This window comes from Cucurbita moschata, unplaced genomic scaffold, assembly GCF_002738365.1.
Source record: "Cucurbita moschata cultivar Rifu unplaced genomic scaffold, Cmos_1.0 Cmo_Scf00035, whole genome shotgun sequence".
In the NCBI taxonomy this organism is placed as follows: Eukaryota; Viridiplantae; Streptophyta; class Magnoliopsida; order Cucurbitales; family Cucurbitaceae; genus Cucurbita; species Cucurbita moschata.
Window position 1 is genome coordinate 1,539,542 of NW_019268551.1, and position 18,749 is coordinate 1,558,290.

Consider the following 18,749-nt stretch of genomic DNA (forward strand, 5'->3'; position numbering starts at 1 on the left):
AGAACAAAAGCTCAAGTTATTCAGAATTGTTAGAATCCCACGTTGACTCACGAAGAGGAACATCATGGGTATACTAAGGGATATTATTTCAATTGGTATGAGATCTTTTGAAAAAACCAGAAGTGAAGTCATGAGAACTTATGGGTAGAGTGGATAATATCATACCATTGCATAAATTACTTGTTCCTATCTAATATTTTGGTCTTATGAAAAATAAAAATTTGAATAAATAACCTAATCCATCCTAGCCAATCTAATCTTGGTATTTCATGTTTGAACTGAGTTGAGTTCTATTATTTAATAAAGATCCGTTTGAATTAAAAAAAATTTACTAAACCTGTCAAAATTATCACAAAAGACAAAATGGGAAAAACTTAAATTTAATTAAGGAAAATGACATGAAATAAACAAAGGCATAGAAATCTTAATCACAAAAATTTCAAATCTTTTTCATTCCAACGAAAGTAAGCAATTAAAAATAATTTCTTCACGTTGAAACTAAAGAATTTAAAATTATTCATTGAACTTTCTTCATTCCAAGCTAACGAATAGCCATCGCAGCTAACTCTTTACCAACATCATCGTTGACACTCTTTTTCTTTATTCAATATATATGTTGCTGAAAGCAAGAAAAATAGGAAGAAAACGACCCCTTAACTGTTTTTGAATAAATAAAATCTATTACAACTCACAATTCAATTCATATCGCTATGCCAGAAGATTTATTTCTTTGTTGCCAATAAAAAAATATTATTGATTGGCTTCTCTTAAGAAAACGAGGTTCTTTAATTTAATACCACTAGGATGAGAGATTCAACACCAAGGGGCAATACAAAATTATATCGATAAGGCAAGGGATCAAAAGCAAAGGTATTAGCTGCAGAATTATTTCCCCCACGAGAAGTATCGGTAAGGTAAGCTCCTTGCTAATAGAGATATTCATTTAACCGGAAAGAAACCATCCTGAATAAAGTGCAAAATTCCAGTGAAAAGAAAATTTTTGGTGTTAGCTAAATGAGACTAATAAAATTGAAAGGTATTAATAAAATTTTTTAAATATTAAGAATGAAAAACTCTGATAGCATGTTAATATAAGAATGATGCTCTAAATATCATGTTAACGTAAGAATGATGCTTTCCTTCTTAACATATATGAGAGCATCACATTCTTAGCACGGTATCATAGCATTATTCTTAAGAACATTTTTTTAAAAAAAATACTAATTGTTTCATCCAAAATTAACGGTATATTTTTTAATTTTTTTTAACTTCAAAGTATTACAGAAAATTTTGAAAGTTTATAAAAAATTTTAAACAAGGTGCAAAATTTAAAGATATTTTTATTAATTTATCCGCTTAAATTATTTAAAATTATTTAATAGTTAGTTTTAGTTTATATGTTATAGTATTTATTATATGATCCATTATATTATAAAATATATTTGTTTTAGGAAGAACAAGAACATATCGTTACACAAAGACCGACGACTCAAAAGGGTATAATTATTTCGGAGATTAAACAGATGAAGTTTCTTTATCAAGTATATTTTTAATATTTATTTTCCTTGAAATTGATTTAGAAAATTAAAATTGAGGTATATATATAATTTTTTACGATAGTATTATTTTTCATATTTTAGGTTATAGATGTGAGTGGAGTCACATTTATGGTTTTCCGTGAAGCATTAGTGAATGTCGAAATTAATGGTAAGTTATTAAATATATTTCAGTAGAAGAAATTATAATAATTTATTTTTAATAATATTGGGTTTTGTTATTATTCTTTTTTATTTTATTTAGGTGAAATTATACCAAAGGGATGGAAAGTCATACCTTGGTTTGGAGAGCTTTTCCATGATGAAAAATATTTTCCTTCCCCACAAGAGTTCAACCCTTCAAGATGGGATGTATGTAACTCAACCCTTTCTTTTTCTAATCAAAGTTATTGGATTAATCTCTTTTTTTTAATGCAATATGTGAGATATCATTATGCTAAACTTAGCTTAATTTAATAACTTCTCCGGATCATATTTTAAAAAGACTCGATCACTTGTGAGATCTCATATTGGTTGGAGACGGGAACTAAGTATTTCTTATAATAGTGTAAAAACCTCTCCCTAGCCGTCTTAAAATTGTGAGGCTGACTATCAGAGTAGTCACCGTGATGTGTGCCAGTGAGTCCCAAATGGGTGGTGGATTGTGAGATCTCACGTTGATTGGAGAGGGGAACGTAACATTTCTTAAAATCGTGAGGCCGCTAGCGAAGCACTTCAGGGTGTGGTGGATTGTGGGCATTTCTCATAAGACTTCTTAAAATCGTGAGACTGCTAGCAAAGTATTTCAGAGTGTGGTAGATTATGAGCATTTCTTATAAGATTTCTTAAAACCACGAGGCGACTAACGAAGCATTGTAGGGAGTGGTCGATTGTGAGATCTCTGACGACCCAGATCCACCGCTAGCAAATATTGTCTTCTTTCGGTTTTCCCTTTCAGCCTTCCCCTCAAGGCTTTAAAACGCGTATGCTAGGGGAAGGTTTCAACACCCTTATAAATTGTGGTTTGTTCTCCTCCCCAACCAATGTGGGACATCACAATCTCACATTGATTGAAAAGAGAAACGAAACAATCCTTATAAGACTTTTTAAAGCTGTGAGGCTACTAGCAAAGCAATCCTTATAAGATCTCATATCAACTAACGGTGGATTTGAGCTATTACATGACATGAAGAATTTAAGCAACCCATACTCTTGAATGCTCCTCTACCTCAACCGGCAGCCTGCAAACACCTGAGGAGAAAAAAAAAACGAAAATGGGATGAGTATAAAAATTATATAAGCCACCTACTTGTAGGCTCTCATCGCATCCTAACTTAACAGAATTCCCACGGTCTTCTAATTGGCTCTAGGCCATCTGGTTCTGGTCTTAGTCCCTTTGGGGCTCGCCCCTTGGGACTTTCTCTATGGAGCTTCACTGGTTCTCCGTCCTTTCATTTGATACTTAAGGGTCCCTTATGCTAAGCTGACAAGACCGACGTCTCTCTATGAGGCGCTACCTCTGCATGGCTATCTGAGACTACATGGTATTTAGCCTAGGGGTGTGCTGAATACCTCCTAAGCCCATAACAATCCCTTACGGGAGGGTGCGACCCAACCCCTTCCCATGTAGCTAACAGACTGTACGACGTGGGGACATTTCCCATGCGAAATGGCTAGTAGCAGTAAGAACTGGTCAGGAACCTCTGATTCCCCCACGAAGCTATAGAGGTCATTCAAACAACTAGCAGTCTAAGAACACTCAAGGTTCTTCTTCGTCATGGTAATCTGTTAGGTTCCTAGGGTGAAGGTTGTATCTAGACTGAGTGACTTATCGCTCCTAGCTACAAATCCCTACGCTTATTATAGTAATGGGTCATGGAAAATAACAGAGTGTGCATGCAGATGTCGACTAACATAATCATACATAACTCATGCAAACTAGACATGCATACGTCATGGGATGTTGGCCTCCGTCAAGCACCCGGAACGCGGAGTCCGCGCTCAGGGCGCGACGTCATCCCTCGAGCACCCGGAACGCGGAGTTCACAATTTTGACATGAATTAAACATATTCATACGTATAGCAACACCAGATAATTCACCCAATATGCTCATAACAATCGATCTACTTAGTCTTATTCATGGAAAGCTAATCTAAGACAAATGTACCAGCATGCATGCAATTCAAGCGAATCCTACAAGTATTTCTTCCTAAATATCGGGTGGTGACTTCTTGGTTGACGTGTACCTTTTCGCTAGCTTCTGCACTAATAGAGTGTCCAAAAATACTGATTCTCTCCAATTAGGTCCTAAATTACATAAAAATATGATTAGAATTGAAATCGAGATAAACATCAAGCAAACAGAAGTCAGACGAGCCGGAAACTAACCCTCATGCACTTCCATGCGCCAGGAGAAGGTCTACTTGCGAGTTGCACGGGCGAGTACCATGCATGCACTTTCAGCGTAGTCTCGGTCTGGTTCGGGTCAGTTCGCTCGTGTGGGCCGCGGCTAGTTTGGATTTGAAGGCGACACATGTCGCCGTCTCGCTAGAGCTGCCTGGCTCCTGCTGGCACTCGGAACGTGTCCCCAGCCTACCCAGCCGTGTCTCGCGGCTCGCCGTCGACTCATGGCTGCCGAAATTTCTTCTCTCTCCATTCTTGGGCGATTCTCGGGTTTCCGCCTTCAGATCGAGGTTTCAGCCAAACTTTTTTACAGATCATGTGGAGAGTTGTTCCTAGATGAATATATCAAATTTCAGATCTTGATACACAACAGAGAGTTCTAGATCTGAGAAAAGCGATCAAGATCTTAGCTTGCCGATTTTCTCGATCTCTTGAAGGAAAACGGGACTCCGAACGCCAACATCTTCTTCTTCCTTCCAAGGAGAAGTCCTTGTCATGATCGTGGCTGGCAGCAACATCTTCTCTAACTCTCTCTTCCTCACTTTTCCTCTTTTGTCACACAATTGCTAGGGTTTCATTTGGACCCCTTCAGTGGCTAGAGGGTCAAAATTACCTATTTGCCCTTTGGTGACTTTAATTTTATTTATTTATTTATTTATTATTTTTTTTTCTTTCTGGTGCTACCGTAGGAAGCCCTCCAGGGTGCATGTAGGCACGTGAGTAGTTGTTTTTCCTTCCGTTCGACCTCCGTTTACTTGTTTTTCGTCCCGATTTCAACTCTAATCCTATTATTATGTGAAATAGGACCTGTCACGGAAATTCCAAAATTTTTGGAACCCTCTCCGTTAAGAAACTGGAGCTTGGGAAGGCACGCGTCAACCATGTAAGTAACCATTTGGATTTCCACGAGCGTACTTGTAGGAACCGCTTCGAATAAGCATGCATACTACCTTAACGATAAATTTAGCTAGCCAAACCTAGCATATGAGTATGGAAACCATGGAAATGAAATAATTAAGAAAGTCAATGGAATCTAGATATGAACGATTATGTATCTGTTTAGATTGAGATTGTGATAATATATGTATGCATCAAGAGGAAGGGAAACTTGTGAAATCTGTGCTCCGGTGAAGATGGATGTTATCTTCCCGTTGAGCATGTTTATTAATATTGCATGAATTGCTGCAAGTTAACTGTAGTGCATGATTGCTTGTGTTATCTTTCTTCTTGAATAGGAAGAAACTACGAGCCTAGACTAGGGCGTTGGCGACTATGTAGGCTAGACAGAACCCTAGAGTGGGATACCTCTAGAATACCGTGCATTTAGACCCGCGAAACGATTACTAGCGGATCTAGAACCCAGAATTCCAACCATGATAGGTTTGTGAGACCTTGCACGAGAATCCGAGAGATGCATGAATCCAGGTCTAAGCCACCTAGAGTCCGCCATAGAAAGACTAGTAGGATATCACGGTAACCGTAGGTAGCCGACTAGAGTTGAGCAGTGTGGATAATGTCACCAGAACCTCCACTTCCCACTCTGCTCTGGTAGCGTACCGTCGAGACAGAGCTCCAGTACTAAGATCGTTGAGCTAGGCAGATCCAGACAGGGAAGTGTGACAGGTGCCCCGACCTAGTGGTGATAGCTAAGGGGTCTTCTGAATAGAACTCCTGGTCCATAGAAACCCATCCCTGAGCGGGGAAACGTGGAACCACATAGGATGACTTAGTAGCTGACCGACACACAGGGGATCACAACCCCCGATTTAGTGGAAGTATGGTCCCTTGAGAGAGTTGTCAGCTAACCTCCACGGATGATGTTCTGACAAAGTTACGTATTCAGATCCAGCCATATGAACCCCTCATATTTACTTGTGAGATCGCGCCTCACCTTAGGACACTGATCATTCCACTGCATTATATGGGCAAGCCTCCTAAGATACAGAAAAGAGAGTTGCAACTTAGTTTGCATTCACTAGAACCCAAAGATAAGACCATGGATACCTACTAAGATGAGGATGCGAAAAAAGCCTACAAGTAGGTTGCTTACCGAGTATTTTTATACTCACCCTGTTTTCTCCTTTTTTTTTTTTTTTTTTTTTCAGGTACCAGTCGATACGGGGAGGTGTTCGAGAGATGCACTGTCAAAAGGGGTGTCGTTCCGGAGCATTCATATTTGTATTTCCCATTTGTAACATTTGACTTTGATTTTATATTTTATTTTGGTTAAAAGTTCTTGACATCCTTTTCTTGTTTTAAATTTTATTGGATTTTTTTCTTCTATTTTATTTTTTTAATTTTATTTGTTTTCAATTTCGTCTTTTTATTTTTCGAAGCCACGAAAATTGGGTCGTGATATCTATAAACCTCTAACACAATTAAATATAAGCTTTTAAGGACTTGTTTAGTGATGTTTTTATGTTCCTCGTTCCATTTTTAATAGAAAAAAGTGTTATGAAAAAAATTAAAAAGAAGAACTATGAATAATAACCAAATAATTCTCGAGTACACAGTTCGAGAAATAGGAATATTATCATACAAACCCTAATTTTTTCATAATATATCCTTAATATATATGTGTTTTGTGAATGTGAATGCAGGATCGAGCGATATAATCCACAATGCCAATTGACTTATTTATCAATTCCTTATCCCAAAGACAAATGCTTGGCAAGAGTGCTGAAAGCTGAATGACAAAGTATAAGTGCTTCTCAATCTTGAACTTTATGATTATGTTAAGCTTTTAAAATATGGTATATGTTTGTGTGTATATGTGTACTTATGTACTCATTAAAATTGAATAATTAATACTATATTATTGTTATTGTTTGGTCATGGAGTCCACTTTTTTTTTTTTTTTTTTTTTTTTTTTTTTTTTTTTTTTTTTTTTTAGAGTAAAGTTACATCGGGTAAAAGATCATATACAGTGAACAATAAACAATATGTTGAATAAAAAATTGGTAAATATATATGGGAGATGGTTATATATAGTAGATTAAAAAGCTGGTAAAGCTAAATAGGTTAGAGAATTATATACCATTATATGTATAAGCTAAACCATATATATATCCCTTACTAACTCTATATAGAGTAAACTTGAACTATATATATATAACTTATAGTCAGTTTTTTGAAAATATACTTTCTGCATTCTCTGTATTTTTTCTTGCTATATATACCTAAAATCATCCATATAAACATTTAGCCAATATTCTTCCTTACCTTTTCCCTCCTATTCCTTGTGTTCATCTAGATCGAGTGTGTGCGTTGTGCAATCCTAACAACTGGTATCAGAGCTAGGTGAGATTCATAACAATCTGTGAAGATGGAAAGTTTAAAGATTGGAATTGAGAAGTTTGATGGATCTGATTTCAGTGTCTGGAAGATACAAATTAATATCAGAAAGATCTTCACGAACCTTGTCAGGGGTGAAGTTGAATACTATGATCACAGAGTAGTGGAAGCTCAAGGATCGATAGGCGCTAGGGTTGATCCGGTTGATGTTGTCGAGAAATGTGACGTTCAACATCGTCAAGGAGAAGACAATGCCAAATCTGTTGAAGGCATTGTCGAATGTGTATGAAAAATCATCGGCTATAAACATGGTGTATTTGATGCGAAGATTGTTCAATTTTCTAATGTCTAAAGGTGGATCTGTTGCAGATCATATAAATGAATTCAATATGATTGTAAGTCAACTAAGTTCGGTGAGCATTAATTTCGAAGATAAAATTAAAGCATTGATTTTGATGTCATCTTTACCTGAGTCATATAATACTGTTATTGTTATAATTAGCAGTTTTTGAGAATTTGAAAAAAACTAAAGTTCGATGAAATTCGAGATGTAGTTCTCAGTGAAAGATTCGGAAATGAGATATTATGGATTCATCACGTAATGCTCTCAGTGTTGATCCAATGGGAAGAAGTAAATCAGATTGCCCAAACAAAGGCGAATCAAAACCAAAAAGCTGACAAAAAAAAATGCCAAACAAACCAAACATAACATGTTGGAATTGTGGAGAAAAAGGTCGGACAGATTGTACCAGACCAAAGAGGAAACAGAATCACAAATTAGAGGAGGATAACAATTCTATAAATTTAGGGATGTTATAATTCTTGGATAGTTAAATTGAATCTTGGATTTTGGATTCTAGTGAATCTTTTCATTCGCCTCTAAATAAGGAGTTGTTTTTTTAATTTCAAATCCGAAAACAAAGTCTTGGAGAGATCCTTGCATAAAAACTCCTGCAGAGATCAGTGGACATTAAAGGATATTAGATATATTCATAGTCTAAAGAAGAACCTCATCTCTATTGTTGAGTTGGACAGCACATGTTATGCAATAGAGTCTAGGAAGAGTTCGCAGAAAATTGTGAAGGGTGTTATGGTGGTAGCACGTGGCCTAAAATCTGGAACCTTGTACCCCACTTCAGGGTGTATGAACATGGTTGTTGTTGCTAAGAGTGCTTTCAATTCAAGTCTATGGCATAATTGACTTGGACATATGAACGTCAAAGGAGTAAAGATGTTGGCTGTGAAAGGAGTTTTAGAAGGTTTGAAATTTGTTGACATATGTCCTTGTGAAATCTGCGTTATGAGCGAACAAAAACGAGTTAGTTTCACAAAAGCTGCCAGAGAATTGAAGAAAATGCGGTTGGGAATGATCCATACAGAGGTTTAAGGACCATCTCCAGTTCCATCACTTGGTGGATCAAAGTTCTATGTCACCTTTATCGGTGATTTCAACATGAAAGTGTGAATTTATCTCTAGAAACACAAGAAGTGGAAAGCTGAAGTTGAAAATCAAAACAACTTGAAGATCAAATGTCTGAGGTCTGACAATGGAGGAGAGTATGACAAGTCAGAATTCAAAGCATTTGGTGCAACTGAGGGAATTAGACAAACAAGAACAGTTTCCGATAAAGCAAGACAAAATAGTGGTGTTGAAAGGATGAACAAAGCATTGAATGAACAGTTAAGGAGTATTATGATTCATTCTGGATTGCCAAGGACATTCTAGGTCGATACTGTAAATACAACAGTCTACTTGATCAATAGAAGGTCGTCATTACCCTTGGAGTTCAAGTTGTTAGAAGAAGTATGGACAGGAAAAGAACCCAAATATTCTCTGAATTGCATATGTTCATGTTGATCCACAAAAGAGTGACAAGTTTGATGTTGAGGTTTTGAAGTGCTACTTCCTAGGCTATGGTTCTTACATGTTCGAGTACATGTTTTTGGATGACAAGAACAGAAAAGTCCTAAGACATTGTGACATGACTTTTGATGAAAATGTCCTGTACAAGAACAAAAAGAAGAAGGGTTTCAAGACAACGAAGCAAGTGGAAGTTGAGGTTGAGTTGCAGAAGAGATTCACCTAATGACGAGACTATTATCGAGGAACCAAAGATGGAGCATGTGACACCTCAGCAGCGGTTAAAAAGATCATCCAAAAATATTAGAGTACCATATAGTTATTCACCCTCATCACACTATTTGTTGCTGAATGATAAAGGAAAACCAGAGTCCCTCTATGATGTTGTAATACAACCAAGTGGGAACAAGCCATGGATGCTGAGATGAGTTGGATGTCTATGCTTTAAAATAAGATAATTGTGTTCGATGTTGCAAGAGAAGGGAATAGGATGCTTGAGAATCAGATAACTGTATTTGGTGTTGCAAGATAAACGTTATCAAAATATATATTGAAATCGAGTTGCAAATCTTAATTCAATCCAACTATTTTTGCTCGGACTTCTATCTTTTCTTTTAGGTTCACCCTTTTTTGAATCATAATTGAGGTGTGAGGAAAAATGGGTCAAATTTTTCCATCCTTTTCTCATCTTCTTTGCAAGAAGTTTAGTAGGTCTCACGCTTCAAACTGATGGTGTCTCGATATTCTCATTGACGTTAGTGCTTCCATTTTAATACATTTATAAAATACAACTCCTCAATATGATAGAATTGTTTGATCAAAGGAGATCTTCTATAACTTCTCCAATATCTATAAACGACAATGATCGAAGTTAGTAAGTATGGTAATTATATCGTTGGCTAGAATCGGTGCTCTACCTTTGAGATAGGTTCTAAATAGTACTAGAAAATAAATAAAACAAACATTTACCAACATCCTCATTGGCCTACGTCTTTTTATTCAATAAATATGTTGCTAAAAGAAAGAAAATAGGAAGAAAACGACCCCTTATCTGTTTTTTTCTAAAGAAACTCTATTACAACTCACAATTCTAACACATATCACTATCCAAGAAGTCTTATTTCTTAGTTACCAATCAAAAAAATATTATTGATTAGCCTTTCTCTAAGGAAAACGAGGAGCTTTAATTTAATGCAATTAGGATGAGAGATTCAACACCAAGGGGCAATACAAAATTATGTTCTCAAGGCAAGGGATCCAAAGCAAAGGTGTTAGCTGCAGAAATCAATGGAGTTCATAAATGGGGTTTTCTTGATTCTTCCTTTGGGTTTTGTTTTAGTTTTTGAGGTTTTGAAGAGATTGAATGGTTTGTATTATGCATTGAAGTTGGGGAAGAAATGGGTTGAGCTTCCTCCTGGTGATCTCTCTTGGCCACTTCTCGGCTCTACTTTATCCTTCCTCAAATCTTTCACGGTTGGTCCACCTGAAAGCTTCATTCGTACCTTTACCACCAGGTCTTTCTTTTCTTTCGAATTGATTAGAAAACTTTTTTTTTCTTTGCTTTTGGTGAATCTTTTCCATAAGATGTCTTTTCCCGTTCATGTCTATTTGATGATAATTCAATAAAATTCTTCATCATTCTACCAAAATGCCTCTAGAAATGTTGATTCAGTGACAGTCATCGTTTGGTTTGGAATGACTTTCTAAGGGTTTAAGAAAAATTTTTCGATGTGCAAGGGTTGACTTCAAACATTATGAAGTAACATATGTTATGTACTTGTGATAGGAACAAAACCAATCTGAACAGGTTTTTCATTTTGTAGTCTTCGTTTTGTAGTCATATACGAATGATGTTTTGGAGAGAGTTGACTTTTAAATATTGTGTTAGGTTAGATACTTTTTGTTACGAGAGGAGTAGTTAAAACAACATATTTTGAGAATGTGTAGTGTGATAGGAGTAAAATCAATCCAAACAAGTCTGTATTTTGTAGTTATAAGTAAATGAGGTGTTCGAGAGAGTTAACTTTAAAAGTGTTAGATTTTTTTTTTAATTTTGTTAGAATAGTTTGAAGTAACATATTTTTAAAAAGTCAAACGAACACGAATTTTTTAATTTTAACCTACGAAAATAACCGTACACATAAGTGTTTCGGGAGTGAAACGTATGTATTTTGTAGTTATAAAGGAATGAGGTGTTTGAGAGAGTTGACCATTTTTTTTACCTTAATCGATCTTTATTGAGGTAGGTATGGGAAAGTTGACATGTACAAGACCCACATTTTTGGGAGAGCAAGCATACTTGTGTGCAAACCTGAAATCTGTCGCCAAGTACTAATCAATGAAACCAAATTTGTACCTGGTTATCCCGCCAGCATGAAAACGTTATTTGGTAGAAAGTCGCTGCACCGAGTCTCTAAGGCGGAGCACCGGAAGCTCCGACGGGTGACAACGGCGCCGATCAGCGGCCACGCTGCGCTCGAGATGTACATCGAGCATATTGAACACACAGTGATCAGCGGGTTGGAGGAATGGTCAAGTGTGGAGAAGCCATTGAAGCTGTTGACAGAGATAAAAGAGCTTACCTTCAAAATTATTTGGAACATTTTTATGGGTTCAACTTCTATAGACTATACCACAAAAGAAATGGAGGCTTTGTATAATGATATTTCACTTGGGTTCTTCTCTTTGCCCATCAACTTTCCTGGCTTCTACTTCCATAAATCTCTCAAGGTAAGCACTTTTCTTCCTTCTAAATATGTATGTTAGACTACAGGTGAAACATTATACTATCTACTAAAATGTTATAAATTTCAATTGTATGTCTTTAACTCAAAAAATAACTTCAAACCTACGATATTTAGGTGATTCATTTATAAATGGTAACTTTTGACAAAAAATTTAAGTAAATCTTTTATCATCCAGCATATAATGTAACAATTCAATCTACCGCTAGTAGATATTGTCCGTTTTGTCTGTTACGTATCATCATCAACCCCACGGTTTGAAACCACGTATGATAGGGAGAGATTTCCTCACCCTTATAAGAAATGTTTCGTTCTTCTCTCCAACCAACGTAGGGTCTCACAATTCATCCCCTTGGGGGCCGAGTGTTCTCGCTGGCACACTGGTTGGTGTCTAGCTCTAATATCATTTGTAACTGCTCAAGCCCACCACTAGTAGATATTTTCCACTTTGGCCTTTTATGTATCGCAGTCAGTCTCATAGTATTAAGATGTGTATGCTAGTGAGAGGTTTCCACCCCCTTATAAAAATTGTTTTCTTCCTATCTGAAACTAATGTGGGATCTCACAATTCATCCCCTTGGGGCCCACCGTCCTCACTAACACACCACCTAATATCTGGCTCTAATACCATTTGTAATAGTCCAAGCCCATCGCTAGTAGATACTATCCATTTTTATCCATTACGTATTGTCGTTAGCCTCACAATTTTAAAACACGTCTGCTAGAAAGAGGTTTCAACACTCTTATGAAGAATGTTTTGTTCTTCTCTCCGACCAATGTGGGATTTCACATATAAATTTGTCATTAATCTCACATATGATCGATTAACGAAAATAAATGTACGAATACAGGCTCGAAAAAGATTGCATGAAATACTTCTATCTATTGTGAATGAGAAGAGGTTGATGATGAAAAGCAAAGGGGAAAGTTGGGAAGCAAAAGATATGATGGATTTGATGATAGAAGTGGAAGATGAAGATGGTGAAGGGATGGACAATGAGACCATTGCAGATTTGATTTTTGGTAAGTTATTTGCAGGCCAGGAGACTTCAGCTTTCACCACAATGTGGGCAATTATATTTCTTACAGATCATCCACATATATTCCAAAAGGCCAAGGTTAGAGTTCTTTAATTTTTCTAACTTGTTAATTGCATTCATTTGTCTCAATCATATGATGTCTTTTATTTTTCAAAGTTTTGCGTATTAATTTTCTCTCGAATGCGTTTGTGGTTTGATACATGAATATTTGGCTCATCTGTTAGAGTTGTGTAGTCTAACATTAGGAAATCTACTTGTTTATCCAAAGTTATTCGGTTAACGACGATATGAATGTGATGTTTAAGTAAAAAAATGGTAGATGAATAAACCGAGACCATATCAAAATGAGAGTGATCTTAAGAATATAATAATTAATAATTACTTAAAAACCATGAATAGTTATTACTTATAATAACAAGAAGTATGTTCCCTTTTGGTAACTTAATCATAAAAATTTTGTTAAACTTGTTTGACCTAACTTTTGAACACATGTTGACTTGACTTTTGAACACAACTCAAAACATTTATGTGCTTGATATTTCTTGAGATTTTTTTTTTTTGGGATGAAAACCTTAGGCGGGAGGGTATTTATGGTAACTTTTATGATTAATTTGTTTTAGGAAGAACAAGAAGATATCCTTAGTCGAAGACCTTCAACACATAAGGGTATAAATCTCGCTGAATTTAAACAAATGAAATTTCTTTCTCAGGTATATATTTTTATCTTCAATTTTGGCTATGATGTTTAGATAAACTGCATATCTAAGATATTGTAATATCTAGGTGATAGATGAGACGCTTCGTCTTAGTGGTATTACATTTGCTACTTTTCGTGAGGCAACAACTGACGTTAAAATCAATGGTTAGTCATCAACAAAGAAAGCTCTTTTTGAATTATGATCCTTATTTTGATTGATCTAATCATGTTTTTAGGTAAACTTATACCAAAAGGATGGAAAGTCATACTTTGGCTTCGAGAGCTTTACATGGATGAAGAGCTACATCCTTCCCCACAAGACTTCAATCCATCAAGATGGGATGTATGCAATCATGTTCCATATTTGCTATCCTTTATTATTATTTTTGTAACTTAAAATCATAGTCTACATGCAATAAATATAGGCCTAAACTAATCGAAAGGAGAAAGAATATCGTTTTAGTAAGTAGAAGAGATCAAATCCATCTTCGGTAGATATTGTCTTCTTTAGCTCGTTATGTATCGGTGTCAGCCTCACAGTTTTAAAATGCATCTACTAGAGAGATTTTCACACCCTTATAAGAAATGTCTCATTCCCCTCTTCAACCAATGTGGGATCTCATACTAAGTTTTAAATACAATTTCTTTTTGGTCCTTCAATTTCAAAATGTTACGGTTTTGCTTAGTTTAGTTTTCATTTAGTAGTTAGATTTTAAAATGTTGCCTTTTTACCCTTTATTTTTTTTTTTTTTTGTACAATCTAGATTTTACACTTTTACTCATCTGTAAATAATGCTCAATTTTAATGTAAGTCTTTGACTTTCGATTAATTAGTTTAAAATAGTTATGATGTGGATTGTTAAAGTGAGCATAGGCCCTGAAAATTCATAAATAAAAGTGTAAGATCTCCAATCTTATGACCAAATGAAAACTGAACTCATAATTCTAAGGTAAAGATGTAATGTTTTAAAATTTAATGACCAAAATTGAAACTAAACTCAAAATTGAATGATAAGAATGTAACATTTTGAATCGTATAAATTAAATGGAAACTATACTCAAAATTGAGGGACGAAAAATGTATTTTTCTCTCCCATTGTTAAACTATTTATAATCATTAATGTTGTTTCTTACCATTTGATTATTTCTGTTGAACAGAATTTTATAGGCAACCCGGGTGCGTTTACCCCGTTCGGATTCGGAGTCAGGATGTGCCCTGGACGTGACCTAGCCAAGCTCGAGATCTCAATTTTCCTTCACTATTTTCTCCTCAATTACAAGTGAGTTTGCTCCAACTTTTCTTCTATAAACTTTTAACACAACTAAATATAAGCTTTTAAGGACTTGTTTGGTGACGTTTTTATGTTCCTCATTCCGTTTTTAATAGAAAATAGCGTTTTGAAAAAATGAAAAACAAGAACTAGTAACCAAATGATTCTTGAGTACAAAGTTCATAAAATAGGAGCATTATTCAACGTACCCTAATTTTTTCACAATATATTGTTAATATATACGTGTTTCATGAATGTAGGATCGAGCGTTATAATCCACAATGCCAATTGACTTATCTACCAATTCCTTATCCCAAAGACAAATGCTTGGCAAGAGTGCTGAAAACTGCATGACAACGACTATAAGTGCTTCTCAATCTTAATTATCCCAACAAATGAACTTAATGATTGTATTAAGCTTTTGAAATATGGTATATGTTTGTGTGTATATGTGTACTTATGTACTTATCAAAATTTAATAATTAATACGTTCTTATTACTATAATCATGAAAGAATTTAATTTTGTACAAAACTTTTCAGAGTACGAACTAGATATTTTTGCTACATTTCCTTCATCTATGAACATTGTATGTCCTTTGGACATCATGTCGTGATGTTTATTGTTTTCATATTCTAGATTTAACAATACGTATCAACTTCATGAATTCCATTTTAGAACACATCGACCTTCACCTTATTTGGAAGAAGTTCTTCTCCATACTCATCGCTCACATCATTGTTTAGAGTCTTAAAAACATTCTCAATTTAGACATTTTCACCTAATTTTTTCTCTTTTCATATGGTAAATATTTCTCATGACATAGAGTGTGAATCTAATTCATATTTGAATTGAAAGTGAGATACTGATCCAAGTTCTTCCCCTTTGAATCAGATTGATTCATATATGAAAGATGTTGACAATAACTTCTTTCAAAATTGGCTATTTGTACCTATGTGAATGAATGAATCGGATCGAGTAAATAGCTCGGCGAACAAATAAACCGGATAGAATTGGAAAATTGAAGTGGTGGAGAACTTTATACTATCGACCTCACCATCATCTGCATTATTTGCTTCCTGGATCCCTTTTCCACGATAAGAAGTCGAGAAGTCTTCAAGTAAATCAATTTTTCTCGGATTCTCTCCCTTTTTCTCGACAGAACAAAAGCTCAAGTTATTCAGAATTGTTAGAATCCCACGTTGACTCACGAAGAGGAACATCATGGGTATACTAAGGGATATTATTTCAATTGGTATGAGATCTTTTGAAAAAACCAGAAGTGAAGTCATGAGAACTTATGGGTAGAGTGGATAATATCATACCATTGCATAAATTACTTGTTCCTATCTAATATTTTGGTCTTATGAAAAATAAAAATTTGAATAAATAACCTAATCCATCCTAGCCAATCTAATCTTGGTATTTCATGTTTGAACTGAGTTGAGTTCTATTATTTAATAAAGATCCGTTTGAATTAAAAAAAATTTACTAAACCTGTCAAAATTATCACAAAAGACAAAATGGGAAAAACTTAAATTTAATCAAGGAAAATGACATGAAATAAACAAAGGCATAGAAATCTTAATCACAAAAATTTCAAATCTTTTTCATTCCAACGAAAGTAAGCAATTAAAAATAATTTCTTCACGTTGAAACTAAAGAATTTAAAATTATTCATTGAACTTTCTTCATTCCAAGCTAACGAATAGCCATCGCAGCTAACTCTTTACCAACATCATCGTTGACACTCTTTTTCTTTATTCAATATATATGTTGCTGAAAGCAAGAAAAATAGGAAGAAAACGACCCCTTAACTGTTTTTGAATAAATAAAATCTATTACAACTCACAATTCAATTCATATCGCTATGCCAGAAGATTTATTTCTTTGTTGCCAATAAAAAAATATTATTGATTGGCTTCTCTTAAGAAAACGAGGTTCTTTAATTTAATACCACTAGGATGAGAGATTCAACACCAAGGGGCAATACAAAATTGTATCGATAAGGCAAGGGATCAAAAGCAAAGGTATTAGCTGCAGAATTATTTCCGCCACGAGAAGTATCGGTAAGGTAAGCTCCTTGCTAATAGAGATATTCATTTAACTTGCAAGAAACCATCTCGAATAAGGTGCAAAATTCTCATTTAAAAGAAAAATGGAAGAGAGAGAAGAAATTTTTTTTGAAGTTGGTTAAATGCGACCGTGGATAGAGATTATAATCTCGATCCCTATCCAGCCCTGAAAATATTTGTTGATGCCACTGCATCTAAATGGTGGTGAAAGTTCTCTATTTATAATCATTTACATAATAGAGAATTACTGTAAATTACCAATGATACGAAAATAAAATAAAATAAAATAATAATAAATAGATACAAGATATTTTCGTTTAATAAAAAGGCAAATATGTAAGCGGTGATGTAAGATATTTACTTATAATAAACGGTCAAATATAATATATATATATATAGAAAATTATAATTCAAAACTAAATATAGTTTCAAAAGTCCTCAAAAGTCCTGAATCTTCCTTTTTGTTGTTGACCAGTTTCATTCTCAGCTGCTACTTGAATGGTAATTAAAAGAATGTGAAAGGGTGGACAAGGATGTGGATGATCTCTAGAATCAGTTTTTGAAAATCAATATAAAGGCTATTAGTGTAACTACCCAAGTCAAACTGTAATAAAGACTATAAATTTTGTAATCAATGTTTCCCAACTTGTAAGGGTTCTTTTTCCAACTTTCTTGTCTTTTCTCTTAATCTCGTAGTTCGTGTTTGTGTTCATGTTCGAACTTGTTGTTGACTGGCTGTGTGTTGAAGTTTGATCTTATTGTTAACTTCCCTATATATCTCGACTCAAATCTTAAATTGGTCTAAAATATTTTCTAATCCAACTCAATTTAACTCGGGTATACCCTACAATTCCAAGCAAAGATACTTAGCTCGCCTCTAATCTTCTTGGTCATGTTGTTATTTGATATGGATGTGAGTGTTAAGAACAAACACCCTCACATTCGTATAATATTGTCTACTTTGAAAATAAACTTTTACAATTTTGCTTTTGGTTTTCCTAAAAAATTTCATACTAATACAGATAGTATCTCATACTTATATACTCTAGATCTTTCCCTTAATTAGCCAAAGTGAGACTCCAATAATTCTCTTTTCTCTTTTCGAACAAAGTACACCATTGAGGCTCCCTTAAAAAATCATCTACTAGTCTATCACTATTCTAAACATTTCTCTATTTGGAGCACATTACTAGTCCAATAGGCTCACATAGAAACTTTCTATAACACCAATCCCGACATGTACATAAGCTTTATAAGTTTCTCTCTTTTTAACTTTAGACTTCTTGAATTTTTTGAGGGCCTTAGAAATGATGGGAAAAAAAAAATCTTTCTCATTATTACAATGGATCAAAAATTGTGTCGAGTATATACTTCGCCTTTCTTGTATTAAAACTCTGGCTTGTAAACACAAAAGTATTGTACGCACTCTACTTAAAAGGTTAAATTCGTAATTATTGGAAGAATTTGGAAGAATCCTTTATCGAGCAAGAACAAGTTCTTTCTTTGATCTTTCCAAGTTTAGAGAGTATATAGGAGAAATTTGGTATTTGGATATTATTTGCATCAATAATTTGGCCAATCATGAATGATTGGAAGATGGCTACGAGGCTACACAAAATCATACATCCGATCTGACTATGTGAAAGTTGTCAAGTCTCAAAGTAAGCAAGATTGTTTTTTCCAGCTCAAACTAGTTTCCGTGCTAAGCGACCTTTGCAACTGGTGCATGCAGATTTATGTGGCCCGATCACTACATTTTTAATTGCTAGTAAAAATAATTTCTCTTATTTGCTAACAATTATAGCTTTGTAGGTGTACATGCTCAAAGA

At 34.8% G+C, this 18,749-nt stretch overlaps 1 protein-coding gene across 1 annotated transcript; it reads left to right on the forward strand.

Annotated features, from left to right (window-relative positions):
- The first annotated feature begins 10,330 nt into the window (after window positions 1-10,330).
- Window positions 10,331-15,325, forward strand: LOC111431022 (beta-amyrin 11-oxidase-like). The gene is made up of 8 exons (XM_023067513.1): window positions 10,331-10,608; window positions 11,341-11,824; window positions 12,690-12,956; window positions 13,499-13,588; window positions 13,662-13,740; window positions 13,812-13,918; window positions 14,734-14,855; window positions 15,107-15,325. The coding sequence occupies exons 1-8, from the start codon at window positions 10,382-10,384 to the stop codon at window positions 15,198-15,200; spliced, it is 1,470 nt and encodes a 489-aa protein (XP_022923281.1). The 5' UTR covers window positions 10,331-10,381; the 3' UTR covers window positions 15,201-15,325.
- The last annotated feature ends 3,424 nt before the right edge of the window (window positions 15,326-18,749 follow it).

What these genes read in the sequence shown, in the direction of transcription:
- LOC111431022 (XM_023067513.1), top strand. Translation starts at nt 10,382, where the DNA reads ATGGAGTTCATAAATGGGGTTTTCTTGATTCTTCCTTTGGGTTTTGTT. An exon ending in ACTTCCATAAATCTCTCAAG is followed by an intron (nt 11,825 to 12,689) that starts GTAAGCACTTTT and finishes GTACGAATACAG; the next exon opens with GCTCGAAAAAGATTGCATGA. An exon ending in TATTTTCTCCTCAATTACAA is followed by an intron (nt 14,856 to 15,106) that starts GTGAGTTTGCTC and finishes TCATGAATGTAG; the next exon opens with GATCGAGCGTTATAATCCAC.